The sequence below is a fragment of the Lissotriton helveticus genome, chromosome 4_1, assembly GCF_964261635.1.
Source record: "Lissotriton helveticus chromosome 4_1, aLisHel1.1, whole genome shotgun sequence".
Lineage (NCBI taxonomy): Eukaryota > Metazoa > Chordata > Amphibia > Caudata > Salamandridae > Lissotriton > Lissotriton helveticus.
The window spans coordinates 623,100,599-623,117,428 of NC_136063.1; the positions used below are offsets into that span (position 1 = coordinate 623,100,599).

The 16,830-nt window shown below is 44.7% G+C and overlaps 1 protein-coding gene across 4 annotated transcripts in view; it reads right to left on the minus strand.

The window, feature by feature from the left end:
- Positions 1-16,830, minus strand: part of CHD7 (chromodomain helicase DNA binding protein 7) — a 771,490-nt gene that overhangs the window by 649,362 nt on the left and 105,298 nt on the right. For all 4 annotated transcript variants that reach the window (XM_078687262.1, XM_078687261.1, XM_078687264.1 and 1 more), the window contains exon 2: positions 11,157-12,951. In XM_078687262.1, coding sequence (XP_078543388.1) covers positions 11,157-12,782 — 1,626 coding nt within the window. In that variant the 5' untranslated portion in view covers positions 12,783-12,951. The remainder of the gene's footprint in view (positions 1-11,156; positions 12,952-16,830) is intronic.

Consider the following 16,830-nt stretch of genomic DNA (forward strand, 5'->3'; position numbering starts at 1 on the left):
AAAATTAAGTCACAGGTGTGACCTGCAGAATGAGTTGGTCCCTTAACTTGTTGGTGTACCCCCAATGTTTCCAAGTGAGAAAGTAGTTGGTTAGTGTCCGGGTTCATAGTGTCTTCATCATGGAAGTTAAAATCTCCCAACAGAAGAAACTGCTGGGTAGAAAGAACATGGGAGGCTATGAATTCTAAAAGTCTATGGCGGAAATGTTTTTTTGGGCCAGGTGGGCAATAGACAAGGGCTCCTTTCCCAGAGAGGTTGAGAGAAAGGTCAAATTTGAAGACACATGACTCTAACCAGTCTTCTGAGATGGAGTCAAATATTGTTGCCTTAACAGGTTTATCAAACAAAATAGTGATACTCCCACCAGCCTTACTAACCCTGTCTAGTCTAAGTATTTTAATATTGGCTAGAAGAGTGAATGAAATAGAAGGGGTAGAAGTGGGACCTAGCCAAGTTTCAGTGACGAATCCTATCTAGTAGGAGGAGAGGGAAAGAAAGTCCCACAGCATGTTTCGGCAGGGTTCTCATATTGATAAGAAAGCAGTTTAAGTTATTGCCAGGGGTAACACCGTCATGGTGTAGAGGCTTAGGAGGGCCCAAAGAGACTGCTGGCAACAAAAATCAATGCAGGGATTAGGATCTGTGAATTAAATACCTTTGGAAAAGGGCAGACTTTGAAATCTACATTTTAGACAAGCTACAGGGCCTGTTAAGAGCGGAAGGGTGGAATCACAGGTAGAGGAGTTAACCTCTTGCAAGTGGTCAAGAACCTTTAGCTGTTCAGACGAATATCTGATAGTATGGAAATGAGTGCTCTATGATAAAAGGAGCAGGTGTTCTGGCTCCTGGCAACAGCCTGGCGCAGACGAGCGCAGATGGTCTTACCTTTGGCGCAGCTGCTGTGCGTCAGCATTGGCAAAATATAGCCAGCCGTGTGGGACGTGAGGGAGGAGGCTGGGCAGCCAGTGAGTGAAGAGAGAAAGTGAAGATGTACTTCCTCCACGCAAACAGCACCAGCCGCTGTGGACCAGGAACTTAAGAACAAAAGGTAAGTAAATTAGTTTTAAATTAAACCAATGTAAAAACAAAAGGTTAAAACAGAACAGCTGCAATAGCGAAATATCAGCGCTGTACCTGTAGCCCACGGTCATTGGGGGGAAGGGAGGGGGTGCCAACAGCAACTACAGCTGGTTATTGTAGGCAACATCTAATCCAGAGGTCTTCAAACTTTTGGATGCCGAGACCCCCTTGTCAACATTTTCAAACGTAAGGACCCCCTCCTGACAAAAATGTCTAAATCTCTAGGTTATGAGGAAGGTGAGGACTAAATTATGCTACAGGCATGACTAAATTGTGTCAGTAGAAAATGTAAATAATGTTCTGTGATGCTGCGTATTTTAGGGTAGCATTGCTTTATTATTTAGAATTTTTTTAAACACAGTAATACTGAGGAAATATTTCACCCCATCAGTACCAGTTTATAACCAAAATACAGCAATTAACATCAGAAAGATGTCTAGTCAACCTCTGTGAAGGGCCTCCCAATCCGCAGGAATACGCGCTGCCACATTAGAAGCTCACCTTGCCATGGCCGGGAGCAGCAAGGGTGCATTCAAACCGTGGCGATCTTTGCAAAGTTAAGCAGTTTACCCATGCCCCTTTCCTCTCACCCCCTTCTTTCCATCCCTCTCGTCTCTCCTCTCCCAACCCCGGATCCCTCTCTCACATTGCAGGCAGATGGTTATTAGCCCCAGGACACCTTTTGGTAACAGTAGCGCACTACAAATGTAAATAATAGGCAGAAGCAGGGGATCCACTAGACCCAAACTTCGGGGGGGGGGGGGGGGGGAGGGGGAGGGGGGTTAACACTCCCAGCCAGGGCTTGTCCAAGCACTGGTCGCACACGGTGCAACTGTCTTTCCACCTTCTCCATGAATTCCCTCACTACCACTCACCAACAATACACCTCATCTCTCTATAGCACCTGTCTGACAACCATTTCATTTTTTTATAGCGCTACTCATAGTTTACTCACACTCAGTTCTGTGATGTGCATGGTACATCTTCTTTGTACCAGGCACTTTAACCTTCTGCACTGTGTGGGTGACAAGAGTGCCCATGTGACTGCATGGTGAGCAATGCAACAGTGTGAGAGTAGGGTAAAAGGAGTGACAGCAGGGTGAGTGAGGTGACCATATGAATTTGGGTTCGGCTGTAAGTGCAGAGTGGGACGAATTAGTGCATGGTTAGTGATGGCCTTGTTTGAGCGAGCTACAGATTGAGCAGTAAGGGGGGGGGGGACAGGTGAGTGGAGTGTCACATGAGTGCAGGGTGAGAAGTGTGCTCGTGTGACTGCAGGGTGAGGTACAGAGTGAACAATGCAAGCAAATTTTTAGTGCAGAGTGATCACTGTGAGAGCAGGGTGATCGCTATGAGTGCATGGTAATCAGTGTGAGTGCATTGTGATTGCTGGGAGTGTAGGGTGAACGTGAAAGTGAAGGCGAGAATGAGAAGTGAGTAGTCTGAAAGCAGGGTGCATTCCCACAAACTTGAAGCGTAGGGTTTCAGATATAAGTTAAACTATTGCTATAATGGCATTAATCAGGGTTCGAGGGTGGAGGAAATAAACAATGTGCTGATCCTGCAACAAACTTCCAGTCTAATGATTAGGGTTACCAGCTCATTATTTTGATGGCCCAGAAATAAGCAGTCACCTACAGCTGTATTTTTTGCACTTATCTGTGAATACTTAGAACAGCAAATATAAATAGAAAGCACTTTTAATTGTGTTCTAGGGATGCCTCAATGATCCATGACTAATAATTAAAGAGACTAAAGACAGAAAAGTCACATAACTAATTAATACATACTTTTTTATTTATAACTCAATTTAGTGTCAAGAGCAGGTCTCTGCAGGATCTTTAAACAACACATAGCAGGCATGTTTCTTTTGGGAACCCAACTTTATATTTCTTTTTATTAAATGCATTCTCACACTAAAGCAGTAAGTGTAAAATACAAATGTAAGGAATAGGCAGAGTGGGGGCCCTGGGGGGTGCTGGAACCATAAAAAAAGTAGGCTTTGGTAATCAGTTAACAAAGGCATGTAAATAGGCTAATGGTCTTTAAAGACCAGTGAAAAACTTGGGCCGGAGATAAGACTCCAGACACTGCCCAGCCGAGGCCCCAGGAGCGCGAGCTGCACTGCAGCAGCCCGGGCTGAGACACAGGATGTGGGAGGAGGGGGGCTGAAGCCCTTGGGCCAGGGCAGAAGTGACACTGTGAAGGCACGACCCCCTTTGCATCGCTCCGGCCCCCCTGGAGGTCGCGCCCCACAGTTTGAAGACCCCTGATCTAATCTGAAGTGATGTCACAGGTTTCCGCACGTCAAGGCACCGCAGCAACTGGACGTCAAACGGGGTTCAGCGGTATAAACTCACGGGCTAATGGGAGGGAGAAGGTTGCCGCGCATCTACCTATCAGGGAGATGTTTCCATAGTCTGGAGGCTGGCACACGACTGGACGCCTTTGTTGCCGCTATATACAGCAACTTTATTGGAAGAGAAGACTTGAAAAATGTCCTTGATCGGTAATGCACGGTAGACTCCTCCCTCCCATTGGTCCTTGTGTTTTACCTCTCACATAGGCGCTATGATGTGCGAGGGGTGCTGGCAGTGAGTGTAGGGCAGCCTCCTGCACCCCGGGCTCTGGGGACTCTGTGCACAGTGATTCCTCCTGTGTGTCCCCTTGACTGCTGTTCCCCTGTCTGTGCACTCATGGTGTAACCTTGCCTGTCTCTGCTGATAGGGGTTCTACTCTCATCCATCCGGGGTTACCATTCCGTGCCTGCTCCTCTGGCAGTCATCAGCCCGCACAGAGGCGGCGTGCACCGATCCCATGTCACCAGCATACTAGGCTACACGGGATGCTACTGTCCTGTCTTCCTGCCTGGTGACAGAGTACAGCTTCAGCTTCCTGATCCTGGCCTGGATAATGAAGGGGGCAGCAGCTTCAACAACCGGGAGCCAGTGAGCTTTAGACTGCTATGCCACTCCCCACACACCCGATGTAGTGCTACACCTTTGGGAGGCTGGCGAGTGTCAAATTCCGTGACCATCTGGCTACAGGTAGGTAGGCAGAGAGCTGGGTACATCTGTACGAGTGTGGGATGGAGTGCAGTGCAAGATTGTACAGTGCCACGTGTACGCTTGCTGACCAGGGCCTAAACAGGGCCTTATAATGAGGGGTTGCCCAGTACTCCGCCTGCGCACGAAATTCCACAGATTTTTCAGTAACTCCACGAGCTCCGCCCACCCCTACTTTGGACAGGTTTGATGTTCATGTCGACTAAGTCATGGCTGTTCCCACTACTGGAGTTATTCTAAAAGCATCTTAGGGCTCCTGTGCCTGGAGTCATTGTTTATCTAATTCCTCTTGAAGTGGAAGCATTTGTATACGGTAACTCGGGATACAGAAAGGAATCATTCCAAGGAACGATTTGTAGATCCGGAGAGAAACTGACTTTGTGTACAATCTGAGTGCTAGTTTTCTGATTTTTATTTGCCAATCTTGGGAGGGCGGGGGGCCAGCATCTTGATGAAAATATGCAGTGCTGATTTTAGCCCGAATGGAAGGACTTTGAATTGGTAGTGGGTGCCGGCAACCTTGAAGCGTTGGAATTTGGGATGTTTTGGGTGGATCAGGATATGGAAGTATGCGTCTTGGAGATTCAGGGAGGTCATATGATCTCCTTTTTCGGGAAGGTGTAGTATATCCTGGTGCATCACCATTCAGAAAGATTATTTCTTTAGAAATGTGTTTAACTTCTGAAAGTTGAGGATAGGGTGCCAATCTCCTGAGGTTTTTCTGATACGAAAGAAACTCTAGTAGAAGCCTATTCTTTTCTGTAGTTTTGGAACCACATCTATCACCTCTTTCTTCTGCATGATGGATATCTGACTCAGGAGTTGTTTTAAGTGAGGGGGTGGAGGTCCCGTTAATGGTGTTTTTTGTTGGGTGATGAACTTGAGGGTGTGCCCTCAGGAAATCACAACGCGCACTGACTTGTCGGATGTAATCCTAGACCACTGATGAAGATGATCAGAAACTCTACATCCAATACGGGGTGGTAATGAGTGGGGACTAGTCGGTCTAAGTTGTGGTCATTGTGATCTATTAGAATCCCTGCAGCTGGCAAATAACTTTCCTCTGGTTGAATGTTTCAATGCAGCCCCTGGTGGTGGTCTATATTGTTGCTGTTGTGAATACTGGTGAAGGTACTGTGTCTGGACGGGCTAATTTTGCAGCCTGTAGGGTTGGAAACCGCCTCTCAAGGATGTAAGCTCCTCAGACTCCCTGAAAAGGCTGCTTCCGAAATTGTAGAGTCCCCAGGGACGTGGCCGTATCCATGTCAGCCTTGATGGACTGCCTGGCATAATCCACATTTGCCAAACAGCAATTTTCCATCAAAGAGCATGTCCAATATTCTACTTTTCTCTCTTTGGGTGAAAGGAAGTGGTTTTTAAAAATCCTTGTCTGCTTCCACAAGCTGCCTAAATCAAATAGAAGAGACATCAATGGCACAGGCGTTTATTTCTTCTGATTTTCTTTCACTCTCTTGCAGAAATTTACAAACTTCAAGTTTGGCTAGCAAGTGGTAGCAAGTCGATGTAAGTGGAAATATTCGACCGCATTTGGTGGTCATAAAGGTCTAAGATACCAAGGAAGTTTGGCGGCCTGTCGTGGCTGCCATGGAAAAGAACCTCTTCCCGATATTGTCGAGGCTACGACCATCCTGTCTCGAGGAGTGGAAATTGGGGTGGATGGATTCTTAGAGCAACGTTGGGCCACTCAGGTTACCACTTCGTCTGGTTTTGGCTCCCTAATTAGACAAGTTGGAGTCATCGGGTTCTTTGTACTTTTTGTCCAATCTCGGGATGAGTGCTGAAACTGTAGCTGGGTTTTTCATAGCTTTGAGACCTTCTAGCCAAATAAAAACCAACAATAAGGATAGCCTTCACAGATGTTTTGGTAGGCTCCTTCAAATCATAGAGGAAACAATCCACTTGTTTCGTGAGAAGTGGAAGTTCAAACTTTTTGACTGCCCTCTCCATTAAATTATGGAAACTGACAAGGTCTTCTGGTGAAGTCTCTACTGGTGCAGCTGCTGGTGGGGATGGAGTTGGGATGAGATAGTCATCCCACTTAATTGGAATGGAGGCATCGTCTCTTATTTTATCCTCTTCCCGGTCTTCGTCCGTAGAAGGAACATAGTCAGCTGAGGGGGGAGGGGGAGGGGTCAGCCAGGGTATCCGTCAACGTAAAAGCGACTGATGCATCAAGCAAACGTGAAGGCTGTGAGAGTGGTGGGAGGGGTTTAGAAAAACGACACCGGTATTTAGTGTTTGCGACATAGAAGTCGCAGGTGCTGATGGTGGAACCTGGGGTAATAGTCTTGCAGCACACCTTGTAAACTGCTCACCGGAGACACAGGCATTTGAATGGAAGGCTCTTGTTGGTTGTGCGTTGAATACTCATCTAGGTATTGCTCTCTGTGTTTTCTGGAGAGTTGTATTGCTCCTCATGATGCTGCTTGTCATCATTCTTGAAGTCTTGGCATTTCACATGCAGCTGGGATGAGCTACGAGCCAACACAAAGGGACTCCTCATCGGAGTCATCATCCTCATCTAAATGGAGTGCAGGTGGGTAGGGCAGCACTATACCTGGAGAGGTGTGGGCTGGAAGAATTGTGTCTGAAGAATATTTATCCCCTAGGGATTGAAGACAATGGGGGGGAAATGCCAGTTTTATGTCGTTGACTGGTCCATGGTCGATGGTTTACTTGACGACTATCATAGCAGTCGCACCCATCGTGGACGATCATGGACGAACCCATCGTTGACAGTATGATAGTTGATGAGACCATCTATGGTAACTTTCTCATCGACAGTGTCTTGAGGAGGGGCATCGGAGGAGGAATCTTCATCGACGGTCGCTATAGTATTCTCGCCTTTATGATTGTCTAAGACAATGGTGAAGAGGAAAGGATGCTGTGTTAAAAGTCGTTTGGGATGTGCTTCGAGGTAAGGAGTGCTAGGTTCAGAATTAACCTTTTCTGAGGCAATCTTTTCCTTTTTTCAGGAAGAAGGGCGCTTCCCATGCCCCTTAACGTGCCCAGAAGTGGTATGTTTAGACTTTCTATAGTTTTTAAAGGTGGTTCTGAGGAGACATTTTTGCTTAAATCTGTCTCTCTTGAGGGACGCTGTAGTCTGTGAAGACTGGTCACTATCCTCTTCCGATAAAGAGCACTCCTTTGTGTTTTACCTACAGTAAAAGTCTACCTACACAGTTTTTTAAGATCCCCAGAGAAAAGGTGCAACAGATTTTGTGGACTCTCACTGTATGCTCCTAACAGAGGCAATATATGTATTCCTTATGTGGGCCATCAGAATGAGGTCTTCTTCCCACAAGTATCACAGGATCTGAATAATCCTTTTTTAGGTGAGTTGGGACATGCTGTCCAGTCAGAATATGTAGGTAGTAGAATTTAGTAATAGTCTCAAAGAAAAATTCTTCTGAAGAGCTGAGAGAAAATAGTAGATTGAGCAGAGCTCACTTACACTCCCATCACACACTGTGGGTAGAAAATCTGAGGGATTCAGTCTCTCTTGAGAGTATTCTAGAGGATGCAGTCACTTGATTGGCTAAAGTTTGTAGTTTGGTCCTTTTTAAACAAGCATTGGCATAGCCAATAGGTCTCGCCTTTGGGACCTTATAAGTATTTAGCTATGCAGCAGGTCCCAAAGGCGAGACCTATTGGCTATGCCAATGCTGGTTATTTTTGAGAGGGAGAGTACCTGCACTTGCAGATAATCTCCCTCTCTTGCAGATGTGATACTTTTAAGTGGAGAGTACCAACACTTCTCAGAAACAAGTATCTGCACTTATGTTTTTCCATTTCAAGCCCTGCATAATATTATTGTACGTCAGTAATACAAAATGTCAATATTTTGAGAAAAAACCCCTGTCCAGCTCGAGCCCAGAGTAGGAGGACCGTCCCGTGCGGTGGCCATACTGCTGTGTCCTAAAAGGGTAGATTCTCTCTTGCACTGCCCACTGTCGCCTCTTATGTTAGCATTATGTTTAATGAACTTTGCCATTGGAACGTTATCGCAAACTAGTGCTTGTGCTATCTTGCATCAAGGATCATTCTGTGAGTGGTCATATCTGTGACTGGGGGTGAATGTTTTGCCATTGTGCAACATTCCGTCCATCTTGTGTGTTTTGCTGTTCACCCTTTGTGGGAAGGGTATGCCCAGACGTAGGTCCCGGGCTCACTAAGCCACTGGAGTCAAGCTATCCTGGCTGAGGACTGCCGATAGCCAGCAACCAGTCCTAAGATGCTTGATTCCAGTCCAGAGAAGACATGGCTTGGCAGTTTGGGCCGGACTGTTCCCATGAGGAACAGGGTCAAGACTGATTTGTATATGGTCATGTCTGAACAGGGGTGGCTTGGTGAGCAAAATAACGATGGATTAAACCCAGATCTGTGACGGAGGGTGAATGTTTTGCCATTGTACAACATTCTGTCCATCATCTTGTGTGTTTTGCTGTCACCCCATAAATGACAGTGAGAGGCCACAAGAAGGGACCTCCAGGAGGTGCCTATTTTACCTTGTTGTCTGACATTGCTGGGGAACGATGAGTCCTCGGAATGCAGTGAATTCGTCGAGGCACTCCGTGAAGCCTGGGGTCAATGGTGCACAGTCCAGAGTGGTCTGTGGGAGGAATGCACAGACCTGTACGCGGTCTCGAGCCCAGACCTCCCAGAGTGTTGCTGTTGCGAGGCCCCATCAGGCGGATGTGGGTGGAAGTCACCCAGCCGGTTCTTGGATTCCTTGTGAACAGATTGGAAGCATACCACTCCATGCGAGGGAGACCCGAGAGGGGCTGTAATTGGTGCGAGTGTCAAGGCCAGCGTGTGACGTCTTGAAAAATGCATTCAGCACGTCCAGGGTTGTTTAGAATATCCCCCGTGGCTAGGGTCAGGCAAGTGGTCGTGTCTGGTGTTTTAAACGGCAAACTAAAGGGATTCAAGTGGACTGCAAACTATAGTTAAAGAGAAATGGGAAGTCAGGTGAAAAGTCGCAACATAAGCCGGATAGGGGGTCGTGTGTAACATGGGATAAAAGTGATGGGAGGGGGATAATTGATGGTAAAATAAACAAGCATTGGACGCGCTGCTGTAAAAGTAAAGCCGCGCGGCCGGGAAATAACATAAAAAATGCGCGCGTGGTGCGCGCGCGTCACCACAAGTGATATCTTGACGCCACCAGCTTGCTATTACGCACATGCGCGCGCTCTTGTGCGCGTGATAGTAAGCTGGTCGCTGGGAAAGTAGCACTTTTCAAAGCAGCTACTAAATGTCTCGGCCAGACCAGCGCATGCATCAGGCCGAGACCTAAAAAGGAAAGATAGGCTATAAAACCTATAGTTAATAGCCAATAAAACCTATAATAGCCATTCTATCTATTGTAGAAATACACATTCCTTTATTGTAGTACTGTGGGACTCCCACTTTGATGACTGGGAATGATTCAAGCATGTGAATCTATGAAAGATCCAATACTGGAAAAGTATATATTGAACTATTTAGGAGCAAACGTTACTGAACCTGCACATTGACTTTAAATTTAAAAATATCAGCGTGATCAGTCCGTTCTATGTATCCGGCATAAATCACATTAAACTCAGACAGAAACATTCTAATATAAGAATATTGTGACTGCGCAGTAACCCCAAAATCCTACAACTCAATGGCACACCCACTGTTGAGGGGGGGGATCAGGGACGTTGTTGAACATCAATTTCATGAGGCAGTGTCAACAACAAGGTACAAAAACAGAACATTACGAATACAGTTAAATAAGAAAAGACTGACTCAATAAGTGAGTACTAGGGCAGAATTAGAAATTTATGAGGATTAGAAACATTTTGTAAGTACAATACAGATATAATAAAGTGCTTGTGCAGCAAGTCAAATCATTAATAAGCAAAGTTCTAAATCTGCAGCAAAATCAGTGAGGAATCGGACAGCAGCACTAGTAGCACCCAAAATCACCTGGCTCACCCACAAATTCGAGGGATTATATAGGAAATTTGCTCCCAAGAAAGCAAAGTGCAAAGGTGTGAGCAAAAGAAATGAGTTTTCAAAAAAATCAGAAAGACTTTAGAATCAACCTACAGCCTTACGTTCTAAACTCTAGCAACCTACATGAATATTGATTCAGTCCCACCTGACCAAGCATCATCTGGAGGTGTCAGAACAAACTCTTTACATGAACAACAGTGAGCCTCTGTGAATGAATGCAACACTGCGCACAAGCGTAAAAAACTTGGGATAAAAAGATACAATACTGAGCTCCTGCTGGAGTCTTCTTCAAGAATTGTCATTCAACAATAAACAAACATAATTTGCTGATGAGTGCAGGAAAAATAATAATATAACACAAACATGATGAGGCATCCACTGAACAAGATGACTGACGCATAAGCCACGGAACATGCACTCTAACAGGTCATATCAAAATCATTTCAAAAGCAATAGCATTATATCCCTATACAAGTAAACGAGTACAGATTAGTGTATTGCACCTCATTAATAATGCTGAATTTTGATTAATGCGCAAAAGCGTCCTCGATGTGTTCAGTTGAGTCATCACACAAAGTGAGAAAAACCTACAGGCTTTAAACTAGGACCTGTCGGGACAGTACATTACACAAATTAATCCCTGCACAGATTTAACCCATCATTCTGCTACATGCCACGATGTTCAGTTTACAAATGAGCAACATGTAATTTTAACATACCAAGTTATAGGAGTTTAGTTGGATTGACTATGCAAGATAATGCCATAGTATCAGTGAAGTAGACATTCAACCTTTCAACTGAATTATTGGCCATTAGGAGAAAGGTGCAGGAAACCAAATGCAATTAACTATGGTCACAATTTTCCACAATGTTTTATGAAGTGCTGCAGCAAGAACAACTCATTTTAACAAATTGTGGGTGGGAAATGTACCACTTGACTAGAAAAATACACATACGATCATACGATAGATATATAGATACACAAAAACATTTTCTTAGACTTACCTGATGGACAGGCACTTTTTGAGGCGTGTTCTGAGGTGACAAGTGAAGCTGTGTCCATGACTGATGATGTGGATGTGGAGGAGGTGAAGACTGGTGATGCATTGCTGAATGGGCTTGCATTGAAGGACAATTTGTCATTTGCTGCTGAAAAGACTGCGGTTGACTTGGATGTTGTCCAGCCATCAATCGTTCTTGTATTGCCTGTGGAGTTGCCTGGCTAACACCAGGACAACCATTTGGTCTCATGTGCCCACCCATCTCCCTTTGTGTTGGGGACATGCCCACAAAAGGCTGACTCTGTTGCATGTTTCTAGGAGCCATATTCCTCTGTCCCATTCCCATTCCACCTGGGGGTTGGTGCTGTGGTGGAGGATGGGTAATATTTGGAAAAGTTCCAACTTCTATGGGTATTCCAGCACTACCAGGCCGAACTTGTGGAGGTGGGGTTCCAGTTGGATTACTCATTGCTTTTAAGGGTGACATGGGAGGAGGAGAAGAGTAGGTTCCCTGAGGCTGCGATGGGTGCATAGTTTGTGTACTCATTTGGTTAAGTGATCCACTAGGGTGAATGGGCTGCTGGTGCATTAGTCCTGGACCACTGCTGGATGAAAATCCGACAGCATTTGGGTATCTAGGAATAGATTGATTCATCGGAGTGTTATTTGTAAGGCCTAAATTCGGATTCATCCCTGTATTGTTAACCAATCCCTGATTTAAATTACCATAAGGATAACGCGAATACTGTCCTGAGTTAAGAGTAGGCGATGGTACTGTCTGGCTTCGAGAATTAAAATTAAGATTTTGTGTCCTAACAGTACCCTGCTGATGATTAGGGGAAAATCGAGGACTATGAACAGGCTCTGTATGGTGGGAAGGGGGGTGATGATGAAACTGTTGTACTGAATGACGTAAAGATGGACCCATGTTGGGATTCTGATGGGGTACATGAGACAAGTGGCCTGATGCTGAAGAGCCAAGAAAAGGATTCCCCCGATTCATGCCATCAGGACCCTGTGGAAACGGATTCATCCTCTGCTGTTGTGGTGGACCATGCTGTTGCATTGAAAAATCGCGAGTCATGAAATTTCCCAACTGCTGAATGTGCGGACCATGGCCCGGGCCTGGTGCCCCTGAAGGTGCTGGAGGCTGCTGTTGTGGATGTTGGTAGGGAGCTCTGATCTGATCTGGTACCTGAACAGCTCTCGGTCCCCACATGGAGCCACTATCCACAAATGGCTGTGCATGCCTTTCATTTTGCATGGCCGGGTAGCCTCCCATTTGACCACCACCATGAGGGACTGGTGGATTGTGGTACTGCGAATGTGGAGATGCTATTCCGTTACCAGGAGCATTATTCATCATTCTGGTGGGCTGATCCATAAGATGGATCTTTTGCTGCTCATATTGGTTATAGTGATCAAAGTGAGACAACTTTGTTTGAGTTTGATGTGGAGGAGTATGATGTAGAGGGGACTGCAATGAAACAAACCCTTGATCCATTGTAATCGGCTGCCCCAAAGGGTTAACTGCATTTTCAGAGTAATCACATTCTCCAAGCCCTTCCAAACCTTCACTGAAAAGATTGCCATCCTCGCCAAACAAACTCAACATTCCTTGATCCGCCATCTTTTACCACTTGGTTCCAAAAATCAACAACCAGAGCAAGCAAGTCTGTGCTACACCTCACTAAGGTGTTTGTCTTAAATGCCTTTAATCCTTAAATTATCTCCTTCATGTCATTCCATACTTCGATTCTTTGGGCCACGGTGGGTCAGGGAAATGCGGCTTCCAAGTCCTACGAAAGAAACACAAAAAACGTATTTAGTTATTTCAGACTATTACTAGACCCTGTTTTGAACAAATCTATAAACCGTTTACTCCAAACACTCCTAAGAGTGCTTTGTACACATTCCAAAGCTGTATTATGATAGGTTACTTAAAATGTAAGAAAACACACATCTTCATTGTAATTGCTTCTATTCACTACACTCCTAGCATTCCATTCTCGGATGAAATAGAACAAAAGAGTACAATATGCGGCAGTAGTTTCAGCTGCCACAGCAAACGGATGTATGAATATAGATAGTCAAGCAGCCCATCTGTTGAACTAAAGCCACGAAAATGCTCTAGTTACCAACAGCATGCCCCTAACCTTATACCCCTGAGCAGCATAATTGGATAATCAGGGAGCGCCATCGACTGGATCCAACCACTAGATGGCGGAATAATTCACAGTATGTAAACCCGGAAAAAGATTCACGCTACAAAAAGCTAGAGATCGTGATGCAGCACTGAAGATACATAAGGAAGAGGAGGGTTTGTAAAAGTCAACAAAGATTATTACACGGTATGTTAAATAATGGCCTGCATAATGCGTCTGCATTACTTTTCATTAAAGAGTTAAAATAAACAGATTGTGCACACAAAGATATATCATTTATTATGAACCTATTGTTTCAGAGATCTATTTTGTTTGGATACGATCCAGCTGGAGGGGGAAATGTAAAATAAAAGCTCAAACCATGTGCAAGGACGTGCAGCTGCTACAACAGGCTCCGATATGACCGCCTGCCTAAGAGATCGTGCCAGAATGTTGTTTGTTGCTGACGGAGGAAGTTCAGTCATCGCGTTCATCCTTCCGCGCCCTCGCCCCCACCGACCTCTCCAGGCACAGTGGTTACCAGTGACGTAAAGGCTCAATGTGTGCTTGCCCACCGAGGATCATCGCTGCGGCAGGCTCTAAAGATGCTCCGTATGGATCTCTCTGCAGAGAATTCTCAAACCTTACGCTGCACACAAAAACAAGGAGAAACGGACTTCGTGCAGATTTATGGACAGGAGCAGTATTTGCAGACACATCTATATAACGCGAATCTCAAACATGCGCCGCTAGGGGGCATTCCATTTATGAAGTTGCAGGAACAAATGGCAATTTATACAACAAAAGGGAAAAAACAACGGCAATAGTCCCCTTTTAACCCCAGCTGAAATCCAGTGCGTGCTTATATAGATTCCAGGTTCTGATCTATTATAAAGTAAGCTAAAATTATGCAATCAATATATAAAGTTTCATGGGGCCCTAATACAATCCTTGGAATTATAAATGTGCCTCAATGCGCTGCCAAAAATGGTGTCCGCAACCCTCACAGTTATCTATTCGAACACGCCCGTATACCCACTTAGGCAACTCCATGTAATTGGAAACACCATCGGTGGCAGATGAGCAAAACTGACTCTTTTCACCAATGCAACGAATATCCTTTTAGGTCGGGCCAGCTAGAGGTTAGCCGTATTGCCGATTTTATTTAATTTAATAAACAAAATACAACTTTATATACATACAGAAAGGAGCATTGCGCCGGCTCTCGGCGCCCAGGGTTCTTTTTAATCATTCGCATTTTGCTACTGTACACCACAACACAGGCATGGGTCAGTTCCTTCACTTATCGGCTCTCTTGCACTGTAAGTGACTGTTTTTCTTGATCAAGTGTGCATACCTGCCTTTAAAGAAATTCACATTACTGTCGGGGATGGTGGTCCAATCCTTTACCAATGAACATTATTCTTTCCATTCAATATCGGTGTTCTCTTTGAGTTTTAGCCACGTCTTAAGCTTACACCAATTCAAAGCCTACATTACATTTTCTTTGTGCCAAGAGGACTCTTTTTCCTTTGATGTACATTAAAACTAATAAGGTCTTCTATATTTGTTTTAAGTACACCGGACTGCTAGGAAGAATCCACACTGTTCCACTAATTTATACACTATGGTAAATTTATTTTCACATTTAAACTTTACTGCAAACATACAGCTGTCACTTAAGTGGCCGGTTGTCATTTTTTTCTAATTTTGTGGGTTATGTTTAAGGGGACAGATGCTCACATTAGACTTGCTCCGAGTTGGTTTGATGCAGTGAAGCCCTACAGAGATGCACTGCATCAAACCAAGTGGGAGCAAGACTGGTGTGAGCATCTCTCCCCCATCAAACAGAATTTGGTAACACCAGTGTACTAAGTGGTATATTAAAATAACTCCATAATGTTTCATGCAAATAAGTTGTAAACCCTAACCTGGCTGCTGGAATGATTTGCACAACTCCCCTTTAAGAATCCAATATCTATTCCCAACAAACAATCAGAAGAGAAGCTGAAAAATGCCACATGGAGCAGTTCGACACCATGAAATACTAAAAACATTACTATTTTGTCATAAAGGAAATACTCACCAATATCTGACATTACAAACTTAGGGGCACCTGCCAAGCAACATAATACACTGAAAGTCACCTTCAAGCTTCTCAACCACATCAACAAAACCCTCCGCAATGCCAGAACTTCATACATCAACCACCACCTCTCCTTCTACACTACCACCAGACATCAACGCTCCGCACAACTGGCCCTGGCCACCATTGCACAGATCCGCAAGACCACGGCTGTAGGAACATCTTTCTACCTCGCTGCGAAGACCTGGGACTCCCTGCCTCTGCACCTCAGGAAATAGTCATCTCTGCCGCAATTCAGGAAAGACCTCAAGGCCTAGCTCTTCAACTGACCCACATATCCACCACTACCCCCCCAAACTCTCCCTCACGCCTGAATGCCTCTTCCCCACTCAATGCCTTGACCCTCACATGTGAGTAGTCGCACTTTATAAGATCACTGATTGGTTGAGAGACAATGACTATTAGTGGTGGTAGCACTGCAATAAACAAACGGTAAATTCACTTGAAGAATAACGCACCATAACAACCAAACAACTCACATCAAGGGTCAGCAACTGGAACAGTCTTGAAAAATCTATTGCTGTTTTTTTTATAAGGATTAAAAGGTAACGGTTACAAAATAACTAAAGAGCACTTTGGACATAAAACTAAGCTCTGTGTACTGGTACTCCCTCCATTTGGAAAGACCATTCATACCGATCAGAGTAGGTTACTTAAAAAAGATGTAAACTCTCACTCACCAAAATAGGTGGCATGCTTCATCATTGGGTTACACCTCATCTGAACACCACTGCTGGTAATACAGATGGGCTCCTTAATCATGGAGCTCTTTTATGGAGACCTTTTTTAGTTATTGTACTGTTAATGAAATAGGGACCTGCACACATGGTTACATTTATTTGGGAATACCCACAATCCTTTTCAAGTTTAGATACTGTCTATAAGCACAATAAAGCTCCAGCTATATGGCACTATAATGAGGCTTGGGCTGTCTGAGTGATCAAGATAAAAGCCACAGTATGTTTTTATTTTTTTTAGTCAATCTACTCTATGAAAACCTTCCCAAAGCCCAATGACCTGGTATCAACCATCCATGGCACCAACAAACTTCCACAACACAGGGGGGAGAGAGGTACCGCCCTTCTCTTCGTCCTCCCTACTGTAACATTAATTCACACCAAAAGAAAGGAAGGGGTATTTAAAAATGATCTATTGTCTCACAAGGAGCTGCTCAATATTCTACAATGGGAAATTCCTTAATGCTTAAATACTACCCTTACACACTAGATAGTGCCATGCTTCATAATCCTTAGTTTCATCAAAATGGCTGAACGGATTGCAACCACATCACAAAAAGCAAGTTTTCTGGAAAAAGAGCTTGCTTTCTGCTAAATGTGGGGGAAATCTGTTCAGCTGTTTAAGCAGTTTTGCTGTTCAAAACCCTAAAG